The sequence below is a fragment of the Triticum aestivum genome, chromosome 6D (genome assembly GCF_018294505.1).
Source record: "Triticum aestivum cultivar Chinese Spring chromosome 6D, IWGSC CS RefSeq v2.1, whole genome shotgun sequence".
Lineage (NCBI taxonomy): Eukaryota > Viridiplantae > Streptophyta > Magnoliopsida > Poales > Poaceae > Triticum > Triticum aestivum.
In genome coordinates this window covers 49,726,885-49,736,874 of record NC_057811.1, presented here as the reverse complement: position 1 = coordinate 49,736,874, position 9,990 = coordinate 49,726,885, and the positions used below count along the sequence as shown (strand labels likewise).

The following is a 9,990-nucleotide window of genomic DNA, read 5'->3' as shown; positions in this document are numbered from 1 at the left end:
CCGATGTGGTTGGACGAACCGGAGTAAGCTGACGGGCTTCATGCTGCGCCGCTAACTCGGCCTCTCTGTGTGCCCGAGCCCGGTGCACCACCTCCTGAGCATCACCAGCACCACCCGCTGGGTTATTGCCACGGGGCGGATCACGGTTTCGCGCATTGCTTGACACTGCCGGTTCATCCATACGCCTGCTGTAACTCCGGCTTGGACGGGGAGTGGAATGAATCCGATCGCGACTATATGAATAAGCCTCCTGTTGAACCAAGGCTGTCTAAAGAAGCTCCTTAACCCGACGCGTCTCGACCGCCGCCGGAGAATTGCCTTCAATCAGGATGGCCGCCAGCCGTGAAGCGGCGACAATCTTGTCCATCGGGTTAGAGTAATGACCCGGTGGCGTGGGGACATGCGGTGTTACAATGTTGTTCTGACGAGGCGGATCCATCAAACGTGGCTGAACCGGCGCCCCTGCTCCAGGTGCCTCCGCCCGGTTTACCACCGGCGGATTACTGGTCCCTGCTCCTGGGGTGTTAAAGAGATTTCTAGCGTCGTAAACCGGCGGCAGGCGAGATCGGTACCCCCTCTTCAGGACTTCGTTCGACGCACTCTGATCCAGCATAATCCGGTAAGCTTGTGCATCCAAAGCGGCCCGCTCCGCGGCCATCCTGGTATCCTCAGCTGCTAAGTCGGCTTTGGCCTGGGTGATCTGATCTTTCACTTTCGCGATTTCCGCATTGTGTGTATCCTGATCCGCTGGGTTAACCTCAGCCATCAGCGTTGCCAACACGTCAAACAAATTAGATAGAACCTGAGCTGGCGGTCGCACAGGGCCTCCTACCCCGGCCGCTGTTGCCGCTGTCGATCCGAAAATCATCGCCGCTGCGGTCGAAGAGTGGAGCGCCGGTTGCGTACCGGCCATGAAGATCGCAACCCGGTTTGGCAGATCGAAAGGGTCCGGAATACTGTCACCATCGGAACAGCCCCCAATCCGGCCATCTTGTAACTGATATAACGACTCGGTCTCTCCGGTCGATGACTCGTCGCCGGAATAAACGACGGTCTCACCACCAGATTCCGATTTATCCTCAGATTCCCCTCCATGGATAACTCCCACGAAGGCACGCTTCATGACAGGCTTGACCCGGGAAGATCTCACACGCTGAGCCATTTCGACGAGGTCGGTGCAGATGTCCGGCTCAGGGCCCGGTTCGCCGATCTTGCCAATGAAAACGTGTATGCCGCCAAAGGGGACCCGGTACCCGTACTCGATTGAGCCGGCCTCGGGGCCCCAGCCTGCATCGTCGATGTAGAGCTTGCCGCGACGACTCTTGGTCATCCGGCCCACAGCGTAACCCTTGAGTCCTTCGAAGTTGCCCTCCAAGAACTTGAAACCATCGTGCGATAGCCCCACGGTGGGCGCCAACTGTCGTGGTTTTGTCACGGCAGAAGTCCTAGAGAAAGGACTTAGTCGTGGAGCCATCGCTACGGGTTAACTTAAAGGGGTTAAAGCGGACAAGGAACGCAAGAGAGTTTTTATACTAGTTCGGCCCCGTACGATGAAGGTAAAAACCTACGTCTAGTTGTGATGGAATTGCTGGGGTTTCAATGACCAGGGAGCGAATACGCTTTGCCTGGGCCTCGAGTTGTTGTTGTCCGTGAACCGCCGCCGGGTCGTTCCCTTATATACCTGGGTTGACGCCCGTCGGTTTACAGAATCCCGAGGCCGGCTCATAATCGTGTCCGGCTCGGTCTCTGCTACTTCTATCTTACAACACAAATTTACATATCAACGCCGGTTTATGTCTACAGGCCTTAAACCGGCTTTGGGCCCTGGGCCTTCATAAAGCGTCACCGTCTGTCTTCATGGACTTCAGATACAGATGAACTACTTATGGGGTTAACCCGGCTTCTCCTGGCCGGTTTACGCCCAGTGGTAATATCCCCAATAATTTCCATAGACGAGCCTGTGGATTCATTTCCCGTTCGTCTTCCACTCGGGCAGGTAGTGACAGGGAGGACAATCATGGTGCCTCGGCTCCAACTAGTAAATAGGTTAAGGTTTTAGTCCTCGCAAGGGTGACGCTTGGATGGATGACAACGTTTCTTCATCGATTTAGTCTTCTGGGCTTCGATGCTTCTCAAATTCATCTGTCAATATGGGTTAGGGGCTTGTTTGGCTGAAGACCTGGCACAAATTTGCCTGGCCTGAAGCTTGCCTGAAACCTGCCTGAATATTGTTTGGTTCATGTCCTAAGTAAGCCTGACATGGGGCAACTGATGGTCATTAGTCTGGCTGGAGCACCAGGCATGATTTTTAGCCTGGGATGCTAGCTACACTTTCCATTGGATGAAATTATGGGCCAACAGTAATTTATAAGCTGACAAAGCAAATGATTGCTAGCCAGACTCAAGACATATGCCAAATATATCAACCCAGGCTAGCCTGGCCAGGCTTTTTCTTCTTTACTTTTGTAGGCCCGGGCGCTACTTTTACCCGGGCATGGAAGCCTGGACTCCAACCAAACTAGCTCTAGATCCACCACTTTCGAGTGCGGGGGTTGGGGTTTCTCGTTGTGCGTACACGACGGCAAAATTTGGTGTGAAGTTTTTAGATGAATTAAATGGTTCAACAGTGACGACTGCGATTCCGAGATGTTGGTCCTTAGGGACACATGAGCGAAGACTCGTAGGCTGCCATATATAAGGCCAGACCGGCTCCATTTTGGGAGCGGCGACAGGCGCGTCGGTGGCTCGTTTTGGTAGCGGCGGTGATCCAGGGACCTTGACGTAATTTTTACTCTGTGTTTAGGTGATTTTGTATTTCTGGTGAACTTTTTATAACAGATCTGAGTTTTTTTCACAATAAATAAATAAATAAATCTGCAGGCCTCTTCACATGAGATAGCAAGAGCACATTTAGGAACAGGTGCATCGCCCCATGAATTTCGATTGGGCAAAGTATTCTCTTTGAAGGTGGGCAAAGTCCTTTTCGAAAAAAAAAGGTGGGCAAAGTATCTTCAGTAGGACATAAAACTGGGAGGAAGCTGAACCTCTCGTTCGTCATGCTTCTAACTGAAAACTGCACATGTTGACGCAATACCCAGGTTTCTAAAATAAATCCTTGAGCACCTGAGCAGTAGCTGTTGCCATGCAATGAGCTTGGCTCCACTCAATAGCATTCGTACAAGATTGTATTGAAAAGAAAAGAAAAAATTGTGCCCACCGTACTTGGTACAGTAGCATTCTTATTCACAGCCATCCTGCAGTAGTTAGTATACTGAAAGAAATTTCAGTAACTGCCATCAAGTGTTCACCACTCCTACAACAAAAATGAAGTCAATCTCGTCAAAACCATACTTTCAAGACCTCGGATCTCTTCTACTACCCAGGGAAAGCCTACTCCACCCACAGGCCACCGTGACAAGGATCCAGCAAAAGCCTCCTGGTTCTGCAAGCTACGAACATGTCTAGAAAATCTAAATCTCTCTGGCAGCAATGCAGAGAACAAGTTGACAAGCATGAAGCAGTACACACAAGGATCCCTGCCAAAGCCAACATTATTTTCAGGTCCTTAGCCAAATCCAATGCTATACTTGCTCTAGGAAAGAGTAAAATCACTAGCTAGTGATCTAAAAGATCTTAAATTTCTTTACAGAGGGAGCAGCTAATTTGTACAAGACAGATGGCACCAAGTTACATTTCAGTAAACTCAAACTTCAATACAATAAGTTACTGGAACTACAGACTAGAAACAGAGCAAACAGCGGAAGATGGTGCAATCTTCAGGCATCAACACCATCTACCAAATGAGCACAAGACACCTCAATCTTCAGGTGTTAACCCTTTCTAAGGCTGTCGGAAGGGGTCGGCTAGACGGCTACTGACCAACCAATCATGGATATGCTTATTGACATGGTACTCAGTCAGTATGAAGTCTTGAATACAAACCGAGCGTGTCGAGAGGCTCTGTTTTCCACTTGTAGCAGCTTGTGTTCATAACCCACCATTTCAGTGCCGTAGTGATTATGTGTTTCAAATTCAATTTTGTCTAACACCTTTGCACTCAACACAAAGAACCTGGCAAAGTCAACCTGTTTCCCATAGCCCTCGAATGGCTTAAATACCACTTTTTTTAGATGGGTCTCAAGGCATTCGATTGGATGCGGTGGTTCATGCTGAGGCTCATTTTTCTGATCCCTATCATGGTGTTTACGAAACTGCGACAAGGGAGGAAGAGGCATATGTTATGGCGGTTGCTAACTAGACTATAATATGTGAATCAGATCAGACACTTAAAGCAAGCAAAAATGAGCACTCACAGTGACATGGAGCCTCTCCAAACAGGGGAACCACCTGAGGATGTTAAGAACTGCATGCAACTTATCTGCAGAAGATCTGAGAGCCAAAACCTTGACGGTGCGCATCGAGTTTGCCAAGCTGACCGGGCTTATTCCCTGAAGATGCAAATAATGAAGACACAAATTATCATCTACATGTCGGAGTACCGAATGCAAGATTCCACCATTACGTTGCTGCTACCTGATAGAGTAGGATATTTGCTGCTACCTGAAAGAGTAGGATCTTGGAGACGGCGGCTATGAAAGGGCCCAATATCTCCAGCATAGGCGCCCTAGTTACCCTGATAATCACACGGTCACTTTCGTAATAACGAGGCAATAGTAGCCTTACAAGGCGAGGAGCATCCAAGATCACCAGTTCTGCCATTTCACTGGAGCTATGACTGAAGATAATGGTCTTGAGAGTTGGCGAGCTAACACGGAGGCGACCAGCACCAGAAACTTCGGCCATGTATAAGCTCTCCAAGGTATGGCAGCCGGAGAGCAGTGCGTGGAAGACGTCCTCTGAGATGGAAGTGTCAAACAGGGTAAGCTTCTTGAGATTGGGGAAACTCATGGCCGGCACGATCTCGCCAGGGAAATTACACTCGTTGATCTTGGCAACCAGGATGGTGGTGGATGCGGAGCGGAGCACTGATGCCAGCAGCCGCGGGCAGGCGTAGGCGATGTCGAGCTCCTCGAGGTTGGCGAGGGCTCGGGAGTGAAGCCAGCTCTCCGCCTGGGCGCAGAGGTCGTCGTGGCCGCGGCAGTGGAAGGAGAATCGGCGTGCGGGGCCATGGTGCTGGGAGATTATCTGGGAGACAGCGGAGGGTGGGACGGTGGGGACGGGGCCGTCGGCGTCGGCGTCGGGGGGTCGGGTGCCGATCTCGAGGTTGAGAGGTGCGGAGCGCCAGAGGTGGCGCCATTGACGGGAGAGAACCGGCGTGCGGCCGCCGTCCTGGGTGGGGAGGAGGGAGATGATGGTGCCGAGGACGTCGTCGGGGAGCCTGGTGATGAAATCCTCGCCGCCGTCGCCGCTCCGTGCCCGGTTCCGTGCGGTCCCATGGGATTCGCGCGCCTCATTCTCCATGGTCGGCGACTGGCGCCGTGCCTCACGCTCTCACTGGGTTTGGGTGTGTGGGGATGGGGCGCTCGGTAACTGTCGTCTCAAGAATGTACACATGTACATGGTACCTTCCAGAGACTAAAGTTGTTTCTTTCTTTATGACAGACGCTTGATGTGTGCAACACTAAGCAAAAGAGCCAATAGGAATATGTTCTTTAACAAAAGAACCAATAGGAACATGTTCTTTAGCACAAAGAAAGCTTCACAAGTTATTCCAAGACAAGCACATGGTTTTCTGGCATGTTATTGTGAAATACAATTGAATCAGAACTAAAAATATATACAAAATGTTCGAGATAAAATGTCAATATGTGAGGCAACAATTTGTTCATTCAGAAGTTAGTTGCAAAGAAGTCATTTCAAGTTACATTATTCAGAAATTTTGTTGCAAAAATAGCAAGATACATAAATGATTGTGCAAAACATCTGCCACCGTTGATTGCTTGTGTCATTGTTGTTGGGCCTAGGGATGCCGCTGACGCTTACTCAAGGCAAAGAAGCTGACATCAGGAGAAGAAGTTGCCAGGCCATCCCTTCGAGATCTTAAACTACAGTGTTGCATGTGCGTATGGTCACTCCGGCTACAGTTACACTTCAATGCACAGATCAACTTTGATATCCAAATGCATTTTGTAAAGCTCGCATGCAACACCTCTGAGAGTTTCAAAAAAAGCAAAACTTCAAATATTAGTTGCAGTACGAATATTAAGACACTTGCTATCATCTATTTGTTTGCATAGATACCAATAAAAAACATCTCTTCAGTTCAGAGTAGCAAGGCAGACATTTTTTTCTCGAATACGCACAAGCATGCGTATCATATATTCATAGAAGAAGAGCCAAGACGGCCGATACAACTCCTTTCGGGAAAGTGCTACATCAAAAGATGAGCATCCACATCCACCGTGACAACACCGACACATAACTCACCTTGCCCGAACTCAAGCCAAACTATGGCGAATAGGACGAACACAGAGCACACAGGCCGCGTCGCCCTCGTACTGAACACCTCATAGCACGACAAAAACACCTAACCAAACTAGATCAACGCACTCTCCACCCATGGCGCCTAGGAGATCGGCAAGTGGACAGCAGGAGCTAGCCTAACTCGAAGAAGACGTCACGGATGAGGCACCAATGATGGAGTACATAGCGCCCTGGATGCTCATGTCCACGGCAACAACCCTCACATGAAAACTCGACACCTCAAGCCTCGCTGCCGAGGCAACCCACACCAGATGCTCCTCCGAAAGACACCCCGAGCACCTAAGCAACGCCTCCAAGAAGGTGACGACGCCGAGACGCCACCGCTGCCTGGCCCGGCGAACCGAGCCTAGGGTTTCCCCCGGTGCCTGAGATGGACATGGCCATGACAACGCCCCCAGGGAGGAGAAGGCGCCCACAGGCGTCACCGTTGCCTGCAGCCAAAGCCGCGCATAAATTTCTCCTCGGCCCTGTCAGTCACGTCTTCGGAGCACAGCAAACTGAAGGGGTCGGGGCAAAGCTGTCACCTTGGGCCATCACCGTGAATAGGGAGCCAGATGCCGCCGTGCCGCTGCCCACACACCACCACGCAGCACAACGGGCGCGTCCACCTCAGCCCCTGGTCGCCGCACGAGTAGCCAACCATGAAACCTCCAGAGGGAGACCAGGGGATCTCGTAACCGCCACCATCCACACCACGAGCAACAGACCATCGCCGCCGCGAAGCCACAACATCGCTCCTACGCCTCCCGAAACCAGCCTCGCCGGGAAGCCACCACCACCCACCACTACTGCCAGCAACAAGACAACACCACACGTCGTCGAGCCGCTGCCAGCAAACCCAGCGCACGCCAGGTCCTCCCTGAGCAACGCCGCCGCGCCGCCGTCCTCGATCCGTGGCACGCCGCCACCACCACGGATCAGCGAGCACTAGCCGAAGCAGCCACGCCACAGCTCGCCCACCACACGCGGAGGCCCGCCATGGATGCCGTTGACCCCGCCGGATCTGAGCCCGGGTCCAAGATCCGAGGCCATCCCGCAGCCACCTCATCGGGATCTGCCGGCCGCTGCACTCCCATGCCTCCGCGTCTCCGGGGCCGCCGCCCCGGCTTGCCCGCGCCGTCCAAACGCCATCCTCGCTCCAGCCGAGTCCGGCGGCCACCAGCGCACCACGAGAAGGAACCGCCCCCGGCGCCGTTTGGTAGTGGGGGCCCGCCGCCACCGCGACGCAGATGCCGGTGGCGGCGGCGGAGAGGGAGCACCGGAGGAGAGGGGTGTAGGTGGCGGCGTGGTTGCGCCCCCGCAGTCGCCTGGGGAGTGACTCGGGGGAAGGGGGTGGGTGGGTGGTTGGGGTCATGGAAGAGAAATGGCCTCTAGGAACCGTAGCAAGGCAGACATAATAAAGGCTATATGTAGACAAGAATGAAAACTGAGTGTGGATCTCGTGACTATAGGGTTCGGTGCCTCACTTTTGTAGTTCCTTGGATACCAATCCGACAGTGCGGCTCTAAGTAATTATACCAGTTCATAATGGCTTGAAATTAGGTAAAAAAAAGCTTCGTTTCAGTACATATGTTGCAGGAGCTGGTACACTGCATGTGTGTTACCCCACAAGTCAGATGAGAGATAGCTGCTGCATGTACTGGCAATCTGACTTACATATTTCTTATCTACCGGCGCTGTATTTTTTGTAAGCGAACCTGCATTTTTCAAGATTTTTTTGTAAGAGAATTTATGCAACAAAAATTTGCAAGAGGATATGCGTTTTGCAGGTAAACTGTGTAAGAAGATTTTTGCAAGAAAATTTGGCAAGAAATAATTGAAAAGGAATCTTGTGCTACTTTTGCAAGAAAAATATGTTAGGAAAATTTTGCAAGAAAAATTCATATATATTATCTGGCAAACCATACCATATTATCGCACCAAAAACTTCTTGTTGAAACTACTCCACATAGCCCGGCACGTATTGCTCATTACTCTTGCTGCATGCATCTATTGCATTCACCTGTCTAGCTTCTGGCTTGGTACCATGACTTTTTTTGAAAATCAACACAAATTTATTAATTGAAAATAAGGGTTACATCGTCTATAAGTAAAGAGACAATATCGTTCATAGGCTCCTCAAACCACTCATTCGTCAAGGAAACTCTAGCTAACCTAGCTAATTCATGGGCAACCCTATTCGCTTTCCTATTACAGTGTTCGAAACTAGTAAGGGGAAAGTCGCAAGCCAAAAAATAGCAGTCATCGATAACCGCCACCGCCATTCCCGCAAATTGTCCTCGTTCTTCATCGTGTCAATGACTTCCAAATTATCAGAGTTAATTATCAGACGGTTGCACCCTGCCTTTTGTGCCAGATATAAGCCAAACCTTAGAGCCATAGCTTCTGCTGTCAGAACATCCGCACACCAATCAATCTTCCAGTTTCCACCGACTATGAATCGTCCTTTATCATCTCTAAGGACAGCCCCCGCAGTACCCCTGTGCTGGTCATGATCGAAAGATGCATCAACATTGAGCTTGGCAAAACCCATAGGAGGTTTACTCCATCCCCCTCGTTTACTAGTCGCATTAGGAGAGTAAGCTTTAGCAAAATTAGCCGTGATAGCCCGGACCGCCATGGATGTGTGGTACACATCTTGAAACTTTCCCTCATGAACCAGCATACGTCTGTCCCACCATAAATACCATGCGGCTATGTCAATCATCTCATGTACATTCCGAACTCCCATAATAGATAAATCTTGTTCTGGCCTAAGGAGTAAGAATTCAAGTACCGCCTCACCCGCACGATCAATAGCACAAGCTTCGTTAATCATGTCAGCCATCCCCAGCCTCTCCCACACCTCCTTTGCTTTTTGACACAGAAAGAGGACATGCTTTGTATCTTCTGCCCCCTTTGAACATGATGGGCAGACTGGCAAGATTTTCAAGTGTCTATTTGCAAGCGTAACCCGACACGGGAGAGTTCCATGCAAAGTGCGCCAAATAAAGATCTTTACCTTTGCTGGACACGCAAATTTCCAAATCTTTGACCATATGGGGTTAACGTTAGATCTACCCATACCATTTGTGTATTGCAATTTTCTTCCATGTTGATGACTCCATTCCGCCAAATAAGCAGATCGAACAGTGAACAAGCCATTTTTTGTATAGCTCCAAGCAATAAAATAGAGTTCCCTAAAATATTGCAAGCAACCTTGTCGCGGAACTCTTGTTACAGCTCAAAGAGGTTAAAGCAGTTATGAGAGTTTTTTTTACTCGAAGAAGCCCTTCGACATCAAAAGGGGTCTGACACCATGAGGGGGCATCAGGAGGGCTGTCCCATTTTGAAATGAATTTTTGCTACATTGTTGTCACAAGAGAGAAGATTTACTACATACTGAATGAATCCGACAAATAAGCATTACACAAGCTGTTGCATTTTATTAGATACAAGGATTCCTAGAAACAAGTGGGACCTGACTAAAAGCTGCAATTAGAAACACATGAATCATGATCAATAGGATTTTTGTGTGCAGTTAACTTGTCAATTAGTCCATACTCG

The 9,990-nt window shown here is 50.0% G+C and overlaps 1 protein-coding gene across 2 annotated transcripts; it reads right to left on the bottom strand.

Annotated features, from left to right (window-relative positions):
- Window positions 1–3,306: 3,306 nt before the first annotated feature.
- Window positions 3,307–5,467, bottom strand: LOC123141033 (putative F-box/LRR-repeat protein At5g02700). Of its 2 annotated transcripts, none has more exons than XM_044560280.1 (3): window positions 4,534–5,467; window positions 4,314–4,448; window positions 3,307–4,211 (listed from the first exon to the last, which is right to left on the bottom strand). In XM_044560280.1, exons 1-3 carry the CDS (start codon window positions 5,419–5,421, stop codon window positions 3,918–3,920), a joined length of 1,317 nt encoding a protein of 438 aa, XP_044416215.1. In that variant the 5' UTR covers window positions 5,422–5,467; the 3' UTR covers window positions 3,307–3,917. The 2 variants fall into 2 exon arrangements, with proteins under 2 accessions (XP_044416215.1, XP_044416216.1); XM_044560281.1 differs by having other exon boundaries at window positions 4,561–5,467.
- Window positions 5,468–9,990: the final 4,523 nt, after the last annotated feature.